Source organism: Homalodisca vitripennis, chromosome 5, assembly GCF_021130785.1.
Source record: "Homalodisca vitripennis isolate AUS2020 chromosome 5, UT_GWSS_2.1, whole genome shotgun sequence".
Taxonomy (NCBI): Eukaryota; Metazoa; Arthropoda; class Insecta; order Hemiptera; family Cicadellidae; genus Homalodisca; species Homalodisca vitripennis.
In genome coordinates, this window is record NC_060211.1 from 115,223,251 (window position 1) to 115,248,103 (window position 24,853).

A 24,853-nucleotide genomic window follows, 5' to 3' on the forward strand; every position below is an offset into this window, starting at 1 on the left:
ACACAGTGTGGTTTAAGATATGAATGTTCTCTGCTGCCAGTTGATGAATGAAAACTAATATTTGTTTATCTTCCGCACGATAACTGAAAAACGTCTTGACCTAGTGGGTTGAAAATAGGTCTGATACTCTCTACCTCTAGATGTTATTGAAAATGGTAAACAATATTCAATCGGGAGCTTTGATTATGGTCTTACTAAACATTTACTCTGGTTACAACAGTTATAGGTCATGTTGGCAGTGAGAAAAACATAAAAGAACATTATGAAGATTAATCATATGACTCTTCATTAATCACATGATTTGTCAACGTATTGTGATGGAAGTTTTTTTGTTCGATCTATTGGTTTCATACAAAGCTGTTAACTTAATTTGCAATGTCATTTTGATAACAGTGAATAACCTTTTTACTGTATTATATTGACTGGAATTATTGATGTATTGATGACAAATGGGATAGATGAAGCATGGTAGTTCAAAAGGTTCAAACTCATTTTCTTGTCTGCCTATCAAGTAAAAGTATTTTAACAATTTTAAAATAACTTTGCAAAGACCTAGAGTCTTGAAATTTGGAACATAGTAATTTGGATAACGGTGTGATAACTTACAATTTACTGTTTTATATAATAAACACTTGTATATACTTAAACAAGTTCTTTTCATTATCTTAGGATATTGTCCTTTAAACAGAGGGGATACCTTCTGGCGTCTAAAAATCAATGTAGTTTTGATTTATTTTCATGATATTGCAGACCAAAATGAACTCAGTTTGCGTCTGCTTGTGTAGAGATTTATATAGAACTATTACAAAAAAGTTATTATTCCCCAAATCTAGGGTACTCAATGTATTCATATATTTAAAAACAAACCATATCAGCTGATGACAAAAGCAAATTTCTGTCTTGTATGACAGTTGCATAAACAAAACTTTCAGACGAATTTTGCGCGAAGTATTTGAAAATTAAATTAATTAAACTGACATGAGTTAACTTATGGGGTTGAAATTTGGTTTGGAACTCCACCTCTACAACCTCTATATCGAAATTGAAAATGGTAACTAACCATCAGTCGATAACCAATCGCTCTCCAGGCCAGGATGTTGTCTGCTGTGGGATGATAGCGGAACCTCTCATGCTGACCCAAGAGTGGTATATATTTAACTTTGTATACATAGTAAATATATTTGTACTTTTTAAATGTTGCATGTAGTGTCTGTTATGACTAACAGTAACACACCAAAATTAATTGATCAGTTGGTATGTTGGACCCACCCACAACATACATGTGTTAGAACTTATGTGACAAATTCTAGGGTGTATTTTGGTCAAAGTAAGACATTTTTGTTCGATAATATTTTTTGCATCCTTCTCGTTTGAGGAACCCTCCATATTTGAAAATTAATGTGTTTTTTCAAGTGTCTGTGCTATTTAATCAAATTTATGTAATTAGAGATTCATTCTATCTTCAAGTTAAGCTCCAACACAAGCCTCAGCACTATTATCCCTTATCTTCCAACCAGGGTAATTAAGATGATAATTTTTGACCGGAGAAATTACAAATTGAGGTTCTTGCTTTCAAATTTCACTTAGTACAACAAATTTGTTCATCATTTCATAGCATAAAGTAGAATATCAAATGTATCATTAATAAACTTAATTGAGATTTCAGTCAAAATTGCTTTATGATAATTCTCAATATCATTCATAATGAATCATTTTCAGCAAATGGAAGCTTCATCAATATGTTACACAAAATTCTTGTGACAATAACGTAATGCCGGAAATTTTCATATAAAAATTGTTTATAAATCATGAATTTTAACATCAAAATGAATAAATTTAGTGTTAAAATTGTCTGCTATATTAAATCAACTTTTTACCTAAAAAGAAGTTTTTAACTTACTCTGGTAATGTAAAATATTTTGCTACGTTTGCAACATCTAGAGATATTGAGACGGCATAGGTTGAATATGGGTAATTAAGATTTTTAACTCAATATTTAATGCAGAGGATATTTTTAATAAATTGAAAACTCTATGGGTGGAATTAAAGCAAAACTATACCATTAATCGATCACAAAGTTATATTTAAAACAACAAGATTAGAAAAGTATTATGAACAAACATAATAGTCAACTACATTGTTGGTGCTCTTTACACTCTGACAAGGCTCGAGACTCGTGTATGACCACAGCAAATCTTGCTCCCTGCCAAACAAAACAAATTGTTTTACACTGGCATTTAAAAGAAATCATGATAAATAGTGTCAAAATATAGCACAACATCTCTCACCCCACATTTATTTCTTAATTCACACACTATGACTCTGATTCAGTTTTTTGATTTGCCAAAAAAAAACCATTGTTCACAGGTGATGGTCAAAGTAAATTAATATGCTATATCTCAATAATGTTAAAATAAAATAAATTCTCAAACATTTCATTATTATGAAAAAAAGAACATTAATAAAATTGTATTAATACAAAAAAAAGCAGTACGTTATATTTCTGGTATTGGCTATAATGATTCATGGACATGCATTAACTGCATTGTCTATGTGCAGTTATCATACATGCACAATATGCTGCAGGCGGGACCTGTCTATCCGCATAGTCAGCCAGTCTATGAAGTATTAGCAGACCACTACTGATTCTCCTGGCAACCAAATCAATATGACTTAAAGAAGAAGGATGTGTAATCAATAGTCAATCTAAAAAAAGCTAACTGTTGAGCTCGGCCTAACTTCTGTCTCCCAGGAGAAAGTTTGGCTGAACAATTGTATTAGAAGAACAAATATAAAAAATTAGTCACTTTGGTTTTCTGTCTGTTGGCAATACCAAAATTGGTGAAACTATTAAAAATGTATTAACTACACATAAACTTACATGACTTCTACTTCTAGAGGTGTCATTTACAAGAAGTATTAAAAGATTAGTCCCAATATCAATCACTGAGGGACTCCAGAGAACTAATTTTTCTTCTGATAACTGGCACTTCAGACATCCCTTAAAACCATTTTGATTCTATTAGAAAATAATGGTCTGCAGTGCACGATTACCTAAAATTATTAAAGAATGAAAGAAGTGTTATTACAGACTTGACTCTTGAAATCGGGAGTTGAATTATGTCTGAATGTATCTTTGATTGATATACCAATTGACTCATGAACCATTGGTGAGGTTATAACCACATTAGATTATAATACATTAAAATACTACGTGAAATCACATATTTTGCTGAATTTGTATACTATAACTATTTGTTTGAATTGTGCTATTCAAAAACTTTTCACCTGAAGCCATGCTAACACACCTTTTGCTTTGCTGCTTGCACAAAACCCTTGTTTGCAGTGACAGTGACAGCTTTATGTGCATGTCCAGTGCCAAATATCAAAAGAGATCTTTCCTTTATTTTTCCTGTTGGCCTCAAGCCTGTAAAAGGAAGATCAGGAACCACAGTGATGCGGGACAACAATTCAGCAGCTCTGCCTTTCTCTTCCTCTCCTCCAACAATATTAACTATACTTTTAAAGTCTTCTACAGCTGTTGCACAACAGAGCAGATCCTTCCCTGAAAAATGTTATGTTTGTGCAATACACAATATATATAATATTAAATTGGACAAAATAATGATTCACAAAGTATCAAATATATTAAAATAATTAAAGTATATGAAGAAAACTACACACTTCCATCTTAATATAAGTTGGATGGTTTTAGGCATAATTAAAACTACAGCATGGAAGTCAAATGCTAATATAAACCATTTTCTTGAATTAGAAGATTCCATCTCAGTCTTCTAATAAACGAATAAAAAAGGTTCAAAAAAAATTTGTTTACTTTCTGAATCAAATTGAATGCATTCTTAAAATATAACAACTTAATTTTATAATAATATATATTTACTATAATACTCTCCCCTCCAATCTAAATGGAAGTGTCCTGCATTTTAGACATGTAAACTGGAGAAAAAATATACTTTGAACTTTCAGGATGTTTATTACATTTAAGAGAAACAATAACATACCTAATATATAGATAAAATGAAAAGTGCATTTTTTGTACATGTGTCAGAATGCCGTTTACCTGAAAATAAATTATCAAGAAATGGCTTTACTGGTCGAGCTCTTTCCCACTCTGCTTGTTGATTCAATAAAGGCTCATTGAATTCTTTATTGCACCCACCATTGGTCAATGACGACACATAGGCTATCATTGTTGTGACACACAGATTGTACCTTGAAGGATTGCTGGATAAAATTAAACAAAATACATAAACATTATATATAAAATATATAATACATATTATATAAAAGATAAAAAATACATTTTGAAGATACTGTATCATTTGAAGAATTGATCAAAATATTAAAATATTTTAAATAAAATATAATTGATGCCATTCTTTATTAGTATAATTTTAAATGTAATTGTATAAATTATATGAATAAAGTGTTTTGAATTTGAATTAGATGCGTTGTACAGATATTCACATGGATTTTAAAATTCTACTGGCTTAAAATCTAAACCATCAAAAGTTCTGTATTTGATTATTTATAGAATATAGTACTAAAGACCTATCATATTTGAATATTAAAGAAAAAAAATAGAGTTTCAATACTCCAGTAAACATAAAATTAAACAAGTAAGAGAACTCTACAGTGGTTTACCTAATCACAACTACTGTATTATTTTTTTTTACGTAGGGGGAATGCATTTGCGCACAGAGTGTGGGACTCCCTTGCGGACTACCCACTAAACCCCCTACGGGCCACGAAAGACCCAGGCCGGAACCCTTTCGGATGACATCTTGCCTGGTCCGTGTGTCTTAAGTCCCATTCAGGACAAAACTACAACTACTGTACTGTACTGTACTGTGTATAAGTGGATCTAGAATGACCTATTGGGGGAGTTGCCATTACTGTGGAATCTGGACATTTTCTGTACCTCCCAGTCAAGCTGGATTCTGAGGCACTCCCCTAAAATATGTTTAAACACTAATAATATTACAATTTGCAAATTTGACAGTCTTCTGAAATCATATTATTCTTATTTTATGACTTTGAAAATATGTTATCAAATCAATGAAATGGATTATTGCGTAGGTTCTGATATTTCAAAAGTTTATTTTATTTTTAATAAGTAAGTCAACTATAGAAATATGTTTTAATAACAATTTTTTTAATGTTAGACAATTTTGGTAGAAACAATACCAAGAAGTGTTACAGTTCAAACATGTTAGATTATATTTAATCACTTTAAGCCAGATTTTAATGTGCTATAATCAGCAAACAAAAGGTGTTGTACTTTAATTTTTTCTTTACTACTACCACTATTGGTACTCATTATCAACAAAAGTCACTAATACACGAAAAGAGTCAACAAGGAAATTGATGTTAGGGCTATTCCAAATTAACTATTCAAACAGATGATCAGTAGGCATTCATTGTAATTATTCGTTATCTCTCGCTCAAAGTGCAGGAGTGTGGAAGCGACACTAGCTGGCTGTATTATATTTACCTACCCCTACAGGTTACAGATGGACTCATCATACTAAGTGTGTGTCTTGTGTTGTACTGTTTGTCAGCTGTTACAGTTTAAACATCATAACAAATATAAATTAAACTGAATGATGAAACATGGTTCAACTACAAGCATATTTTCAGTTTAACACAAATTAAAATACAACTTTAATATTTGTAACAATAGTGGGGTTACAACCACCATGGACACAATTATGATTGTGGTCAAGACTGGTTCGGGTCAAGGAATCTTAACTGTCTATTGTGAGCCTTGTATGCTTATCTCATTTCAAAATACTTTATATATTAAGACGGAACTAACCAAAGTTGATAGGGTAAGGCATATTTTGGATAGGTACTCTAAATTTTAGATAATCTTTAAAAACTTACTTCTGGTATAGAGAAACTGCAGCATCACACACATGTATGCGGCTACAGCAAGGATCAATATTCACTATTTATAACTTTGGAATGTAATCAATTCCCAATAGCGAGCAAGGCTAATAGCATAATAGAATACATGGGACTAAGTATAACTTTGTTATGTAGAAATATTTACAAAATAAAACATACAAATATTTATTCGTAAAATGTAACAGTATATAATTAAATTTATTTACAAATTGTTTTATAACAATGTTTAAAAAAAATCAACACTCAAATACAATGTTAGAAAGTAATTGGAAGAGGGGAAGGTTGCATGTGTAATGAATGCATTGTCAGTCAAGGTCTCAGTGTCTGCACAGAAATATAGTTATGGCCGACAACAGTCTGGCTTCTAGCAGTAGTCACTTATGACTTACTCACTGTCACAGAGACTCACTAGAAGCAATTTGCAGTCTGACAGTATGAATTTCTTGTTGCCGTAATGTATAAAACAATTCATACAAGTTTTTATTTGAGTAACTTGCTGTTTTAAAATAGATGACCAATAACAACTGGATTATAAAAAATACATCATTTTTCTAGTGTACTTCAGATAAGCACATATAGAGACAATGATGTCCCTAGTGTATTAGTTCCAGAATAATGTATTGTACATTATAAATTTCTACTCATAATGTAGCTACGGTGAGAAGGGTTGATTCAACGTGAATGTTGAGTTTAACTCCAGTTCACCTTCCTCTTGGTGCAGCATCTGGAATCTAACGTTGTCATAGAATTGACTACTGGAATCTAGAGTCATGTTTTCCTGAAAAGATAAAAAAAGTCGATGGCAAAGAAACTAAAAATGAACGCTTTACATTGTTTTGAAATCTACAAAATGTAGTGTAATCTAGGTGAAAATGTATTCTCATTGTCTTATCAGATGCACAATTGGGTGCACTACGATATTTTAGACCAAGCACTAAGAAGGTGAACTGGATCTAAACACGACATTCACATTGAATCAACCCTTCCCACCATCGCTATGTTATGTGTAGAAAACTCAGTTGTTCTACCGTGCCTGGGATCATGTCTAAAACATCGTAGGGCACTCAATTGTGCAACTTATGAGACTAGTATGATTTTGTAGTCTAGATTTATCTGATGTCAAAATTATGTAAACTTAATTTTGAGCTTCTTTGCCACTGACTTTTTTTGGATCACTTTAGAAGAACATGACTCTAAGACTACAGGAGACAAGTCTGTGACAGCGTCAGATTTCAGATGCTGCACTAAGAGGAAGATGAACTGGAGCTAAACTCAACAATCACATTATAGATTTGTTAAACCAAAATGAAATACAATTCCTCTGGTACTAAGAGAGATTTACTATCACTCTGTTTATCTTTCCTACTGTCATAAATGTATATTTTGCTCACACTAATATATAATTACTTACTCTTGTTGATCATGAACAGGAACGCTTGTAAAATTAACATCACCACTGCAATCTGAACCTGTGGATGAATCACTTATTGAAACATCTTCAACTGAAATGACTTTACCTTCAACTAAAATCCCAAACCTTTCTAAAAAGGCCTTCATCTCTTCAGGAACTCCATTAACAAATGAAAAAACTACCTGAAAACAAAATTTTCAATTAAAAAAGTATACTTCTGTCACTAGTAAGTACAGGATTTTAATTTTAATTAAATATTGAAATTCATATGTTGTTAAAAAGTAGTACATGATAAACAAAATAATGTAATCAGTAATAAGGTTTAGTTTTTCACACTGCATACCCATGATGATCAACAAAGCAGAATGTTCATACCTTTGGAGAGTTTTAAGACTGGTTCTGAATTTACAAACATGATTTGATTGTTAATTAAAGTGATAAGGAACAGATTTTTGGTCAGGTTATTGAGTTTGTTGTAACAAGTGTTTAGAGTGAACATATAAATGGATATTGATCTGTCAGGATCATCTGTTCACCCTCATGTGGAATCCTTTTTTTTAATAATATAATTTAATGACACATGCAGAAAGAAACTAAATTGAAGTAACTCAACCTTTTATACTGTGCGAACAAAAGTACTGAATGTAGAGCATGCGCATCATATCATCTGGATATATTCTGGTTGGCTGAATATTGTGTAGACAAATTGTTAAGACCAGATCTTCAAATACTAAGTGAGATAGAGCCAAAACAATGACAGACTTAATATTTATTTGCATAATTTTACAACTAGTGATGTGATATTGTCTCTAAATACTTCTAAGTGTGATAAGAAGGACTAAGTTCAATCTTTGTAATAGTACATTTGATTTATCAAGCAGACATCTTCAACCAACAGGAAAGCAAATAAAATATTGAGGCAAAGTAATTCAAAGTTTCCAACTAAATAAATTTTTTAATCCTTTAAAGTTTTTTAGTGGTAAGAAGCACTGGGTAAAGAAAGCAGTTTAAATACTTGTAGGTCCGGGATTAACACTAATGAATATTGATAGTCTTACTTAAAAACCTTATTAACCAACTGTCGGAAATGATTTATATTTTGACCTTAGTAATGAGGACAACGTTGTTGACAATAAAGAGGAGAAAACTATCAAAACTGCATGAAAGAGAAAGTATTAGTAAATAGAATATTTTACTATCAAAAAATCATTGTTTTAAAGGGGCCAAGTAAAGGGAAACAAGATAGTTGAACTGAAATTGAGAATTAAATAATACAAAACTGAAAACGTCTATTGTTCAATAAAGCCGATGTAGTGCTGAAAACTTCCTAAAACCAGGTTGATTTTGAGGAAGAATATTTTAGCTTTAATAAAGACCATTAATTGATCAACTTCTCCAGAATTTTGGAAACTGATGCTAATACTTACATAGCCCTTAAGTGGGATACCAAGTGAGGATATTTTTAGTTTGGGTATGGGTGTGATAATGCAATGATTCCAAGCTGTATGAAAGCAAACCTGACATACACAATAAGTTGACCAAATGAGTTATAACTCCTATAAGACATTAACACATCATTTTCACTATTTGGAAAGAAAGTCCACAATACCTGAGGATTTTGTTGTGATACTATTCATTATTTGATTGATCACAATTTTACTAACTGGTATAAATTTAAAACTGTGTTGTACTTTTGTACAAAAATTATTACTATAGAAATAACATTTCTCCAAACTAATTGTCTTTCTATGAACCATACTGGCACAATATTTCGTTTGTACCCATTACCCATACTGGCAATGTTTGTTTATGAATGAAAATTCACTTAATGTTAGATAGGAAAAGCAGAATGGGGATTTAGGTGGAAGGTTGGTAGGGTTAGACTGGTTAAGATCACCACACTAACTGGTCTTATTCTGGTGAGCCTTTATTAGGTGTTTAAAACTTTTACAGTGAACAATTCAAAACATTTATCTGCAACAATAATGTTGATAAAGGTAAAATAACCCCACCATATATATACGAATTTTATAAAATTGTACAGACTAACCAAAAAAACATTACAATTACTTACACACATAAACAATACATACGTATGCAACTACAACTACTATTACATTATACATCACTCTGAGAAATAAAGAGAAAAAACTCCAAGGCAAAGCCTGTTTGGAGTAATAATATCATAAAATTAACAGAAAACTAGCAGCTTTACAAACAGTACACTAATATTTTTAGCAAAACTTATTTATATTTACTCTAAATGAAGTTCGTGAAAAACACTACTAAATTAATACAAAAATCTTAACTATACATAAAATAATCAACTAAGCCTAAATTTAAAAAATGAAACAAATAAACATGGAGAACATAATGAACATAACTAGAACATAAATTAGATGATGCATTATTATCATTATTGGAAATAGATTACAAGGAAAGGAAACAATCTCATTTTAAACATTAATTTTAAAAAGTACTTCTTCAATATCCTTCATACACAATAGCCACTTTTTAAGCTGTTTTAGAAAAATATTAATTGAATATTGACTCTTTATATTCTGCGGTAACAGATTAAAAAGTTTTGGTGCTAAAAAAATAAAAGTCTTTGTGAAGAAAGTACGAGGGCCATCCGGAAAGTAGTACCCGTTTCCGCCGCGTGAGGCGCTGACGACGCGAGTAGCCGCCAGTCAAGGTCAGATCGCTTCAGTGGCTTGTCTGCCTTCTCTGTTACAAGTTCTGTGACGCTAGCATTGCCTGTGTTGTTTCTGTGGCAGTTCATAATGTTTAAAAAAATTGAAATGCCGCCAGTTGTGAAGTGAGGGCTGTAATAAAATTTCTCAACGCATGAAACGTTCGACCTTGTGATATTCATCGCCAATTAAAGGAAGTGTATGGAGACAATGTGATGGAAGAGTCATCTGTTCGGCGCTGGTGTCGTAATTTCAACTTGGGGAGGGGGAACACACACGACGATGAGCGTTCAGGGAGACCATCTGTCATTACAGATCAACTGCTGAGGTCAGTAGACGAATTCGTGAGGAACGATCGGCGCGTCACAATTGATGACATCTGTGAACATTTCCCTAATGTTTCTCGAACAATTGTTCATGAAATTGTCAAAGACCATCTGCATTATTCAAAAATTTGTGCAAGGTGGGTCCCTCGCATGCTTACAGATGAGCACAAAACCAAGCGTATGGCTGCTGCATTCACATTTTTGGAACGTTATTCTGATGAAGCAGACTCGTTCTTGAATCGCATAGTTACTGGTGATGAAACGTGGGTTTGTTATGCTTCACCTGAGAGTAAACGACAGTCAATGGAGTGGCATCATACTCATTCACCAAAGAAACCAAAAAAATTCAAGACTGTTCTGTCCACCAGGAAACTTATGGCAACCATTTTCTGGGATCGACGTGGTGTACTGCTTATTGATTTTATGGCCCGTGGAGACACTATTAACGCTAATGCGTATTGTGAAACATTAAAGAAATTACGGCGGGCAATACAAAATCAACGGAGAGGTCTATTGTCTGATGGCGTCATTCTCCTCCATGACAATGCCAGGCCTCATGCAGCGGGGATAACACAACTTCTGCAGCAATTCAATTGGGAAATTTTCGACCATCCACCGTATAGGCCGGACTTGGCCCCTTCAGATTTTCATCTCTTTACAAAACTTAAAGAGTTTTTTGGCGGGAAAAAGATTTGACAGCGATGAAGAACTTAAAGAAGGCGTGATTACGTATTTCAATCGGCTGGCGGCGGAGGAATATGACGCTGGAATACAAAAACTCGTCACACGTTATGACAAATGCTTAAATTTGCTTGAAGATTATGTGGAGAAGTAGTTTAAGGTATGCTCTTTTCAATAAAAATGTTTATATTTGTTAATATTTACTTCTGTGTCTTTATTTCACAAACGGGTACTACTTTCCGGATGGCCCTCGTATTTGAAGGCTTTGGCACTAATGAGTCTTCTGCATTTCTTAATTTAAGTTTAAATTACATATTGCTTGCTTTAATTTTGAAAGGAAGCGCACGCGCACGTGTGTGTGTGTGTGTTAAACTAATATATATATATATATATATATATATATATAGACATTTTGGAAATCAGTAAAAAAACTCCTTTTTTAAAAATGGATTGTTGAATTTTTTAAATGACGAAGTCTATAAATTTTGTTTGCTGGTCTTGAAAAATTTACCATTATAATATTAAAAAACTAGAAGAAATTTTAAGCATATTTCAAATAATGAACATTCTATTGTCGGTACTAATGAGAGTGCTGTGGAAGTTTGAACATTTTGACCTAAAACAGATTTTGAGCGCAGTGAATGAATTAATGTAACCACATTGATATGTTGATCTTGTTATTACGCACAACTTTGCCATTTAATCTTTGCAGAATCTCTTATAGTTTCAAAGATCCCTTTGGTGTGCATAAAATTTGGAACACACTATAGTGTGTATACACAACTCTACCATAATAAATCAACTAAGCAAAATGGCTAGATTCACTTGAACATAAATAAATTAAATTCATTGATTGGTTTCATAAATTTATTAAATATAAAGATATAAATGAAATTTGATTTACCTTCGGAGGGTTGTATAAATATAAATTTTGACCTGCAGCTTCTATGTAAGATGTTGCTTGATCCATAATAGACCTTCGACCAAAAGTATCTCCTTCTACAGAAACAGAGTGCTTAAAATAATGTTGTATAAAAAACATACCAAATATTGTCAACTATATTGTTAAATATGAAATGAATTAGCAAGAATAAATTTACTTTATACTACTCTTTTTAATTATTCTTAATAATTCTTTTATTTAAAAAAAACCTAGAACAAAATATATAGCTGTGGAGCAGCCAGGAATCTTATCTTAAGTACTCTTTCTAGTGTCAGGATGGCAAATAAAATAAGCAATCTTTATTATGGATGATACTTCATTTACACTATGTTATTAGTTGATAAACATGGAAACAGATATTCTTTATTTTAATTTAGTTTACAATTTTGGCTAAAATTTGGAATTTGGAGTGAGACAAGTGAGTTTAAAAGTCAGTCACCAGATAGGACTTACCACTCAGCAAGCCAAGTACTATGACAGCTATATGATGGGATTGACACCAATTGTCTCCAAAGTCCGAATTCGTGGTAAAACAGTTAAAGATATTAAATCATTAAAGGAAGGCAAAAGATATGTGCAAGAGACTCTTAGAGATAATCTGAGAGAGAGTTTTTGGGCTCTCCGGGGCTTTTATACTCCGGATAGATCCGCTCAGGTCCTGAAGCCCCCCCCCCCCCCGATGGTTTCAGCTCCCCACCTTAGATTTCCAAGTTTTCTATTGGTTCATATTGTTGGCTGTCAAGGACTTTGTGGATCAAACCAAATTTCCTACTCAACCTTGAAGTTGAAATGTGGCTGAAAATAGTTATATGTTGAACACATGAGGTTAAGCAATATCCTTTTTAGCCTATATGTAAATTTAAATTGAAATCGTGCTTGCTTCAGAAATGCTAATAATTCTTTGTTAAGAAATATAACAATTCTAACATCCTGCTGGCATAATAAAATCGACCAGGTGGAATATTAATCTACTTCAGCAAAGTCCAGGTGGCTATTTACGGTAGGAACACAAAGTGTTCTGTCAGTAAGCAGGATCTCTGGGTTAGTTAGTCTGATATAGATAGTCTGTGGTTACCTCAACCTCAGCTGGTTCCCCATTCATAGTTCCAAGAGTTTTAGCATTTTCATATTACGGTAATAGTATTTGCTGGAATTTCGTTTTCCTCGAATAGTAAGTCACACTGTTTTCTTTAAGGTCTATTATAAGAATTTAAGTTTCGTCACCATTCTTACCTAATTATTACTATGGGTACAGCATCTTGTACTTAATGTCAACCACTATACACATTAAGTTTTATCAACCATCCAATACAATTTACAACAGAGTTTAACTCAGTACCCATAAATAGATATTAAAAGTGCCCTTAAATTTAAGTAATATCTAGATTGTAAACATTACATTATGTTATTGCAATTTATTTCTAAGTATTTTAAAGTTGAGTACATGAAGCTAATGCTCTTGGTACGTTTCCAGCAGTTTACACAGTTTCCCATGCCGCTATCATGTTTCTTGCCGTTACTCTGTGTTTATGCTATTTCCCCTACTGTTAAGGACTATTTCTTGATCATTTTACCCATGGTTTGCGAACTCCTAAATTCATTATGAGCTGGTGTTGGTGCTGGTCAAGGACTCCACATCCCTGTCCACAGGGATGAGTTGTCATATAAGCTGATGAACACAGGATGAAGTACGGTCCTGTTGTTCACCACCTCTGACAATACCCAGGTGGTGAGCGTCGACCTGATCACCAGGTGCCACACCACGATAGTAAACAGAAATTCACAAGATAATTTATTGAAAATATTTTAAAAGGTTAGTCATATAATTTGTAACTGCTATGCATTTCCTATGTATCCATGTACTGGATTGCCCTAAAAGTTAATAATGGACTAAAGTTTTGAATTTTTTCCCCCAACTCAGGGTGTTTTATCAATAAGAGAAAACACAATCCCTCTGATTAAATACAAAATAAAAATTTTCTTTAGAAAAATAAAAATTTATCAGTATCGCCTAGGCTATCACGTACACCAGTTATTATTACTTTTGAAATAAATTCAGTATCTTTGGAAGGCACGCAAGTGTTCTGAATGTAAGCCAGATCCCTGTCATGCAACCCCAGTCATCCGTAATCATACCACCAAGAACAAATTACACTTAATGCTTTGAACCTCACGTTAGATGGTATGGAAAGCGGAAAGGCAAAGCATCATTGCTTGGGAACCAACAACTAATGAAGGAAACAGGAATTTACAAGGGGTTCACAACATGGTGGTTGGTTAACAAATGCAGACCTATTGTATTGTATATTCTGTAGTTCAGTTTAATAATTAGTGTTGTGTTTAGTTTTTTATTGTTGTGTTTAGCATGTTTTAGAGTTAGTGATGTTGACACACAGCATGGTAGTTGTGATTCCTGACTTACACGTGTCACAACGCTCTGGTATGATTTGTTTATTTTAACCTAGTTTGTAATTATGTGTTAGGTTAGTTATTTACCTGAAGAAGAGATCAGATTGCAGATCTCGAAACGTAGTGGTTACTGATTTTTTGTATCACTGAACGATGAAAAATGTTAGGAAAAATTCTGTTTCCTTCACAATCCTTCCATTGTCAAAAACAAACTTCAAACTAACAACTAATATTTTGATTATAATATAGAATAAACATCAGATGAAAAAAACCAAGCAAGTCATATATATATATATATATATATATATATATATATATATATATATATATAAAACATAAAACATTTTTATATCTAATAATATATATACAAGGTGTTTGAAAAGTATGGGTACGGCTTAATATTTTAAAAACCATAGGAGATAACATCTATAAACTTTGCACAGTGTCATATGGCTATGTAAACTATTTTTTCTTGGTATTACCATGACATACCAACCATGGGGGGACGGCCCACAGAGGAAAACATGGAAATCTTAAATTGAAGCATGGGTCGAGTGATACCTCATTTGAAAGAGCTCACTTAGTAGAGTTGAATTCCGCAAACCGCATCTCAAAAGGTTTATCCAATCAGAAATGGCGGGTTGTTTTAGGTACACATTGTGAAGTACATTATGCGCTGCCATTTCTGACTGGATCGTCGTATTCTGATGCGGTTGGCGGCGTTTCACTCTACTAACCAATGTGTTTTCACTGACTTTTTTTAATTAGCAAATTATGTCATAAATTTATAACACAATAAATAAAACTAAAAAACACACAATAAAAATAGTATTTTTACCGTGTGTTTTTTTAGTTTTATTTATTGTGTTATAAATTTATGACATAATTTGCTAATTAAAAAAAGTCAGTGAAAACACATTGGTAGTAGTGAAACGCCGCCAACCGCATCAGAATACGACGATCCAGTCAGAAATGGCAGCGCAGAAATGTGTACCTAAAACAACCCGCCATTTCTGATTGGATAAACCTTTTGAGATGCGGTTTGCGGAATTCAACTCTACTAAGTGAGCTCTTTCAAATGAGGTATCACTCGACCCATGCTTCAATTTAAGATTTCCATGTTTTCCTCTGTGGGCCGTCCCCCCATGGTTGGTATGTCATGGTAATACCAAGAAAAAAATAGTTTACATAGCCATATGACACTGTGCAAAGTTTATAGATGTTATCTCCTATGGTTTTTAAAATATTAAGCCGTACCCATACTTTTCAAACACCCTGTATAAATTATCATATATCAAAAGTTTTGTTATTTAATAATTTACATTAATACCAATATAAAACTATATATTAATTGGACAATACAAACATTTTTAGCTCAACCAGTTTAGTTGTTTCTGTCTGATTAAATTACGCAAAAACAGAAACCACTATTTTTATTAATACATAATTACTAAGTGAGAGGTTGCACCCACTTTCTGGACACGAGGGGTCGTGTGAAAATATTATTACTTTTTCAACCCAAATGTTTTTAAAAGAAATTCATGTTCAGTTTGATTGACTGTCTCAAAATATCCTAATTTTAATAGTCTGTTTATAAAACTCTGTTTATAAAAACATAACATAAGCACTGTTCAATCTGACCTAAACCTTATAATATGAATGTAAGCAAAAGGGCACATATATATTTTAATCTATGTTACCATTACCTCCAAACAATAACAAAATAAATGAGAAATGTACTTTATATTTAATATAAAAATAATAATGCCAATACCTTTATAAATTTGGTGTAGTGCAATAGGATTTCGGGCGATGACTTTGATCCATTGATGGCCTTTGTGAGACACAACATCAACTGTCAATCGCTTTTGACAGTTATCGGATGTTTTGTATAAAAAGGTCTCAAAAACTGCTTCACATTCAGGCCAATTTACAGCTTCTTGTAATACTGCTTTATAAAAATGTAGATTTGAACACAACAGATGTTCTTTTTTCATATTGTTGCTTTGTAATGTCTGAAAAAAGGAAATTCAAAAGAATTATTAAGGACAAATCACTTTCTACTTTATCAACTATAATTGGGTAGATTTTAAGACAGTAAACTGAGTAAGAGTTTTATAACTGGTAAGTTTTCTGCAAAGAGCCTTGCTTGCTGAGAATCTCGTGTTAGAAAGTTTATGAAGGGAACAATGAATCTTCTTTTTAAGAATCTCTGATCTTTGAGATGGTTTAACAAAAAATACAAGTTGTTGCATTATACAAAAAAGGTGATTGCATCTTTACACTTGGCTGCATTAACTACACATAGATTTGAACTGTGAGCAGCACAGTTAATATGTGACATAAGTGTTAATACAACAAAACACAACAGAAATTCCCTTATAAATACCTAACACATTGGCTCCATTGTCAAAACCTTGACCTCTGCAATATTTTAGAGGAATATAATATTTTTCTGGCTCATGAATTATTTCATTGGCAATATCCTGACTGGTCTTTTTCTGCATTCGACAAAACTTACAATTCTCTATTTAATAAAAAAAAATCATTTTACTGTCATTGACACAGTTTTTACAGCTCTCATTGACAGCCAAGTTCTAGGTTAACTAAAATGTAAGTCTAAGTATAAATTAATGTCATAAATTAAAAATTCAATAAATAAACTTATAAACAAAAATACAACATCAAAATAAAATATGCTCCATCTGGAAAAACTCCTCCAGTGAGTAAAATTGGTTGTCCAACAGCCATGAATAATATTTATTAAGAAACCTTTTCCAGTGATACACCTGTACTATAGGTAAAAGTGGATGTATACCGTCCTTCAGTGCAGTTACAGAATGGCAGTTAAAGGTCTTACTTAACCTACTCTGAGGAATTATTGCAGTCACTATTTGTAGTGTTGTAGGAGTGATTTTCGCTAATAGGATGTATTAGTGAATTTGGAAAATATACTTTATCAGGTCAAAGAGATACATTTATTATAGTTTGATTTTTTTAATGGTGAATCCATCATCACTTTCAATCAAATACTTCAGAATAAAAGTTAACTGCTACTTGTGAGAACAATGTGTGGTGACGTTAACCAGTATTAAGTAATATTTTGAGTTTGCTCTTTCGTCTAAAATTAGCTTGTAAAATAAATTGACTTTTTTTCTCTGTCTAGAATTTTGTATTCTGAAACCTGGTCTCTGTGGGGTATATACATTACTGAACCGGAGAGAGTTTTAAAAGTTATGATGGGAACACACTTTCCGGACTGTATTGTTCATAACAATGATCAACCACTCGGCATTGAAGGGAGACCTACGGGGCGTGCCACTCATTTGCAATGGAGTCTGGCGCACTGTGTCATAACCTTCAGAAGGATCGAGTGGGTGATTAACTCTTTTAGTCCCTATAAAGCTCCTGGGGAGACGTGGTGAGATCGGTTTGCTTGCAGCGGGGGCTGGATATTCCCTTCTCTAGCTGTGCAGAGTGTTCAGAGCCTCCGTGGCTCTCAGGTACATTCCACTATCCTGGAGAGAGTCCAATGTAGTGTTTATACCAAAGCAGGGGAGGTCTAGCCTGGAACGACCCAAGTCTTTCAGGCCAATATGTCTGTCCTCCTTTCTTCTAAAAACCATGGAGATGGTTGCTAGGTTTGTTTGGGAGGGATCTCTTTTGGAGCGATATCTACATCCAAATCAGCATGCCTACACTCCATGAAGGTCATGTGACTCGGCCCTTTTTCAATTGGTATGCAGGATTAAGAAGACACTGGCAGCAAAAGAGGTAGCCATAGGTGTCTTTTTGGACATCGAAGGAGCCTTTCACAATACGGGCACTCAGGCAATTATCAATGTGTTCTCCAGACGTGGTATTGATGGTCAGATATGTGATTGAATAAGTGTCAGTGCAAGGACTACGAGGGGCTGTCCACAGGGCGGCGTCCTTTCTCCCCTCCTGTGGAACCTAGTTGTGGACGACTTGTTAATGTCTTTGAACAGTAGCGGTGTCTTTGCACAGGGCTACGCAGATGATATTGTGATTCTTCTGAGTGGCAAGTTCAACACAACAGTCATGGAACTAACCAATGCTGCTATAAACATGGTGGGAAACTGGTGTGATGGGGTGGGCCTTACTGTCAACCCCAACCCCACCAAGGCTGCTGTGGTTACCTTTACCAGGAGGCATCAGATGGAGGGTATTGGTCCATTTCTACTCAGAGATTCTTCCATTGAGTTGAAGTCCAAGGTGAAGTACCTGGGCGTGATCCTAGATAGGGTTCTAAACTGGAGACCTTATCTAGAAAGGGTTATCTCCAGGGGGAAATGGTCTTTAATTTAATGCAGACGCATGATAAGTGGGTCTTGGAGAGTTAAGCCGAGGCTTTTGTACTGGCTTAATGATTCCGTAGTCAGATCTGCACTAATGTATGGGGCTGTTGTCTGGTGGCCAAAAATGGAGGCCAAGGTGGCGGTAGCTTGTCTGGCTGGCATCCAAAGGATGACTTGCCTTGCTATCACTGGGGCTTTTCCTAGTGCGCCGGGTGCAGCTCTAGACTGTTGGCTCAACCACACCCTCTGGACATTTTCATTCAGGCTATGGCCAGGAGGAGTGCCTAATGTCTTCAGCAAGCGGGAATCTGGTTGGTCTGCAGCAGTGGGCACTGTAGAATTAGCATCCTGATTCAGGAGGATGCTCTGCACATGATCAGATGCCACAAAAATTTTCCTCTGACAAACCCTCTAGGATAGATACCTCCTAGGGACGATTGGTTGGAAGAAAGGAAACCTCTTCCACCAGCGGAACTTGAATGGTTTACAGACATCTATAAAACAAAAAGCGGCACAGGCACTGGAATTGTGGGGGTGAGACCATGCAGGGAGCTGGTGGTCTCTATGGATCCTTATCCTACAGTTTTTCAGGCAGAGTCACAGCCATTATGGAATGTGCTCGTGAGAATCTTTATCTATGTTATATGAGTAAGACGACCAATATTTTCATGGATAGTCAGGCAGCACTGGTAGCGCTGGACTCTTGTGTGTTCAAATCCAAACTTGTCTGGGATTGCTATCAAGTCGTTTCTTCCCTTGCCAGAATCAACAATGTGACTGTTTGTTGGGTTCCTGGTTATAAGGGGATCTCTGGGAATGAAAGAACTGAAGCCCTAGTCAACCAGGGCTCAGCATCAATTATGACAAGCCCTCCACCATTCTTTGGTATTCCAAGGTGTGAATCCTTGGGGCTGTCTCGAAATGGGTTCGCACTGAACATGAGAAAAGGTGGAGGTTACATCCCAGAATGAGTAGAATGCTACTACAGTCGCCTTCCTCCAGAGTGGCTTCTGACCTTCTCACACTAAGTAGATCAATGTCTTCTCGGGTTATAGGTCTGAACACGGGACATGGTCATCTGAGGAAGCATCTTCACAGAGTTGGTTGGCATCCTTCAGGAGGATCCGCTCGGTAGAATGTGTGATGAGCAGGATGAAACTGCCGAACACTTGCTCTTTGATTGTCTTACAATAGTAAGGGAGCGGTATTCCATCTTTGTTAGTTTGGACAATTTGAATTTTCCCAGGAAGACCTGATAGGTTGTTTTCAGAGGTTTGTGGAACTGCTGAAATCATAGACTGGTAGGTGTCATGGTGTGCTTCCGGGATGCGCAAAAGGCCCTTGAGGCTTAAGTGCATGGCAGTAGGCCACCCCATAGAAGAAGAAGAACAATATAGTAGAGAAAATAATCGCCTTCGAGTTTGTAGCGTTCCAAAAACTCTTTGGAGCTCTGCACTCAATTCAACTTGTGCTGTTCTGTCAGCTATTTTGGGACCCACCTCGCAGACAATTTCCGATATCCGAGAGTTAATGTGATTGTTTTGTATCAGGGATCTGGAGATTTGCTGAAACATCACAGAATTATTTCCTAATTATGAACTTTATAATTTGCTAAAGTCGTAATGAGGTTTATTGGAAATTTCAATATTGTACCTATTTGGGTTAGTTTAATTAATTGGGAACACGTAGATACAATATTCGTTGGAGTTAAAGACCTGTTTAATATACCAAAGAAGCGAAGATGACACAACAACTATATATAAGTCACTGGGCACTATAGAGTGAACCTAGAGGAACTCAAAAAGAGTTGCTGAGCAGTCCTACGGTTAACAAAATATTGTTGATGTTTCTACTACAGTAATTACTTCTTTAAAAGTAAATGTAAATATTTGAAAATTTTAATTTTTAATAAACAAATATATACTTCATTTGGCAGACTATGTAGTTATGTAATTTTTACCTCTGATAAGAACTCAAGATCTTTTTTTATTTTCCTCTTCATCTTATGGATTCCTCTGACATTACTGTAATTGTTTTCTGCTAATTTCTCCAATAAGCTTTCTCCATTAGAGATGTGTGTCTTATACCTTGATATCATTTCATTTAAATCCTCATCCATGACTGTTGTTTTGGAATATTCCTTGGACTCCTTTAACAAAATATGAAACACTAAAATTATGTAAGTCCTGCACACATATTAACATATGAACTAGGCAGTAAAGTATTCATTACAATTATTGAATTTATCTGGCTCTTGACATGAAATTTATGTTTACTCTGCCTAGAGGATTTTTCCACTATTTCTCCAATTCTCTGCAATATTGCATGCTCTGATGTATTCATCTTGTTGCTTGCAATTTGTGATTTGCCCCATTTGCCTTGCCTCTGTGTGCCAAACGATTGACAAACAGTAAACAAGAAGGCTAAAAAGAATGGCAGACATACTGAACTGCTAGAGAAACACAAGATGCTGCTCCCCATCAATATTGGGGAGCATATGTCCCTATTTAGGATAGATCATATAACTAAGAACAATCTTCCTAAAGCAGCTCATGGCTTTTATGCTTTAAGTAGATTATAAAATATTTGCAGTACAAATACAGTATATGTATTTTTATTCTGAAAACTATATATTCTTCTTACATTCATTGCATTGTCTTTTGGCATTTCAGAATACGACACCACTACAAACGGACATTTAGATTCAATCATAAAATACAAACAAGAGCAACATTTAAAAACTAAAACCAACCATCTCAGTTAAAGAACATTTTGTAAAATTATGTATGATGACAATGTAAGGCATATATGTATTTATGAAACTAAGTCATCCATGAAATTTAGAATTGATAGTTTACTTTAACTCTATGAAGTTCCCATATACAATATGAGACATCAGAATGATGGCCAAAACCTTCACCACCTTAAGTTCTATGGCAAATAAATGGAAATGATTTTCTATAATATATTACACAAGGAAACAAAAATAGAGGCCTATTAAAGTAGGCACAACTAAAATATTTCCTCATGGATAAGGCTTTTTTTAAAGTTTTAATAAATTTTGAGTATTGGTGGTTTTCATTTTACTATCGATTTTAGTTTAATTCTGTGTTTTCAAATAAATTAGTCAGTTTTATATTTTAATTTATTATTAGTTTTATTTCATATTTAAATCACACCATTCAATGTACAAACTTCATAATAATTCAATAAAAGAATAACCTACTAAAATAAATTAAACATTTGAGGCATACATTACTGTGCACCTCACATACAGGTACACCTACAGGTGCAAGTCACAATGATTTCAAACAGCAACAAGCTGAGATTTTAACATGTGACATGTTAACAATGTAGCTGAACTACTCCAACTCATACACCATCATCTTTAAGTGACTGAGTTTAGCCTTTTAATCATAGAGTAAAATAAAATATTATAGAGTTGAAAGTCAATGTAAAAGTTGGTGACAATATTTTATTTCGGTACACTCTTGTGTTGTAGTACACTCCCTACTTCACCAAGCTTTTATTATTTAACACTTCATAGGTCGTATGGAGTACAATCTCCACAATAATTCATATTTTTGTATGTAAAACTACTTATTTATAAAATTTAAAAAACAAGGCTTAATACGTTTTAAAACATTAACTAAAACTTTATTAGATTAGAATATATATACCTAATCTAAGTCTACTCAACATTATCGTACAGAAAATTGAATTAAAAGTTAACAGACAAAAATATTCATTACTGTCTTTTGTACTCCACGCGACCTGGTGTATAACAATTCTAGGCACAACCTCTTAAGGGTTAAAAACACTGCTAGGAAACCAAACTCATTGTACAAGACTGTGAATATAATATATGGAAAGATATCTCATACAAGATTTCACCTGTAAACTTTAAATTTTGCATCAAACTTCACTCCTACATAATGAAGAATGATTTCTATGATGATGCTTGTCCAACCATGGAGTTTGGCTGTAGCAATTTCTCTTTGATCTGCCGGGGGATATAAAATTTCTTGTCTGGGTGATTGTCTGCCTGCCTATCTGTTCACAGGACATCTTGAAAATGAAATTAGCTATAGACTTGAAATCATGCAAGCGATCTCAGCAAGGCCTGTAACACAACGTGTGGTGTACTCTTACTTTGTGTTAACTAATGTATTATTGGATGACTGGTATGGACTACAACAAATATGAAATAATGGTTGCATTTAGTTTTTAAAAATTATGAAATTGCTCTTGTCAAGCACATTACTATTGAGAATAACAGAAGTTCATCTAAGGACGGATATTGGCATAATTTGGGAGGAAATGTACAGACAAGTTTAAACTAGGTTTGAGAATTTGTATAAAGGTTCTAATTTATGAGGTCTGCATAAGTGCATAATTCTGAACAATTTTGGGTCAACTTTAATTTCTTTCATGTTTTAGTATGACAGTCAGACAAACCTTAGAAAATAAGGAACATGGAAATTAAGTGTCAGGAAATCATCGTTGATGGTCCCAAGCGATAAGATGTTTACTGTCCAAGTGCCACACTGATTTTTTTACTTTCCATAACTGTCATGAATGGAAAGTAGAAATAAATAATTGTAAATTCTCTAATCATACAATATTTTTGTATTTAATAGTTTAGGTATTTCTAATCGATAATTTGATTCCATAATTCAATTATGATAGTGGCCGCTTACCCTACTGCATCACTGCAGCCATACATTGTTTTGGGCTTTTGAGGGATTCTATCTCCTTCAAACCCCTTAGTTACATGGCTTATCAACAGTAATATGTTTTCTTATAGACACTATTAAACTAAGGAACTCTGAGAGGTTTATAACAAACTAGGTTTATTACAAATTAATTCCCATGAGATAACACTTGAAAAATTGTTTTAATAACTTGGGGCAGTGTCTCATAATCTAGTATTTAGAAATTCTATCTATTGATAAATTGGTTAGTTATTATTCAAACATAACTGTCATATTTACACTCTACTATACTGGACTAAACATAGTTAATCTAGATACTACATTTAGGTATAATATATAATCCAGCTCTAATGACTAAAAATGTAACAAAATAGACATACTTAGTCTATGGCAATATCCAGAGGATAGTGGAGATAGTTAATATAATACCCTTTACTGACAATACATTATTACTTTTTATATTATTTTATCAATAAATTATGCTTAACTCAATATTAATAAAATTTGTTTGCACTCTAAAGTTATTCTAGATAAACTAAACTTGTCAAATAATAATAAAGTTAACCTAAAAAATTCCTCTTTTTTTTCTTTTTCTTTTGCCACCTTTTTGTGGCGGCCTGGATTAAAAATCCATGAGGCCCCGATGTTCACTTTTGTGGTTGTCCGTCGTTTGTAGGTAGTTCTTACATGAAATTTAAAAATTTTACATCAGTCTTCGGTTTGGTAATCTGAAAAAAAAACATTTAGATTCGTTAGTTACAACAATAATGTACAGTGGTAATATGTTTTGTAGTATTTATGTTAGTTACAATAAAGCTAGGATATTCTAAGGATTTTGTAAGTAGATAGGTATCAGGAAGGGAAGGTGTAGGAATCTCTTCTCTGCCAGGGGCCGATCAGGCAATGTCCTATCCCGAAAAAAGGTAGGCCCAGGAAAGAAGAGCCCAGGATTGGAATGACATCTATGTATTGTGTCTGTGTATAGATGGACTTTGTTTTTATATTTAAAGTTTTCGTTTGATTGCTTTTAAAAAATTGTTGATTTCATTATACATTTCATACTTTTCTGTGCTGATTACATAGTTTAGATTCTTGGAAAATGTCTCACTAATGATTTTTTGTTTTTTTGGAGATAGTTATTTCTTTCATGCGTATATTTTGGACACTGAAAGATTAGATGCTCCAATGTTTCATCCACTCCCATTGTGCAATTTAGACATAATGGTGTAAAATAACATTTAAAAAAAATTCCTCTTACTTATGCCAATTTAAATGTTTTTTTTTCTGGTTTGTCGTTATGACCGGCTCGAAAAATAAAAACATGATGTTGCTTGGTTCCCTTTTTATTTGTGGTTGCCTTGCCAAATATAAAAGTTGTACATTTCAATTATAATTTAATTGTTCTTTTTTGTGTTTAGTTCTTGT

At 33.7% G+C, this 24,853-nt stretch overlaps 1 protein-coding gene across 6 annotated transcripts; it reads right to left on the reverse strand.

Annotated features, from left to right (window-relative positions):
• Positions 1–2,062: 2,062 nt before the first annotated feature.
• LOC124362753 (UPF0415 protein C7orf25 homolog) lies at positions 2,063–24,841 on the reverse strand. 6 transcript variants are annotated; one of them, XM_046817511.1, is made up of 9 exons: positions 23,809–24,096; positions 22,608–22,836; positions 20,674–20,862; positions 16,169–16,409; positions 11,947–12,041; positions 7,343–7,524; positions 4,082–4,245; positions 3,309–3,565; positions 2,063–2,203 (listed from the first exon to the last, which is right to left on the reverse strand). In XM_046817511.1, the coding sequence occupies exons 3-9, from the start codon at positions 20,830–20,832 to the stop codon at positions 2,129–2,131; spliced, it is 1,173 nt and encodes a 390-aa protein (XP_046673467.1). In that variant the 5' UTR covers positions 20,833–20,862; positions 22,608–22,836; positions 23,809–24,096; the 3' UTR covers positions 2,063–2,128. The 6 variants fall into 6 exon arrangements, with proteins under 6 accessions (XP_046673467.1, XP_046673468.1, XP_046673465.1 ...); XM_046817512.1 differs by lacking the exons at positions 22,608–22,836; positions 23,809–24,096 and adding an exon at positions 24,687–24,841; XM_046817509.1 differs by lacking the exon at positions 22,608–22,836 and having other exon boundaries at positions 23,809–24,095.
• Between the last annotated feature and the right edge of the window lie 12 nt (positions 24,842–24,853).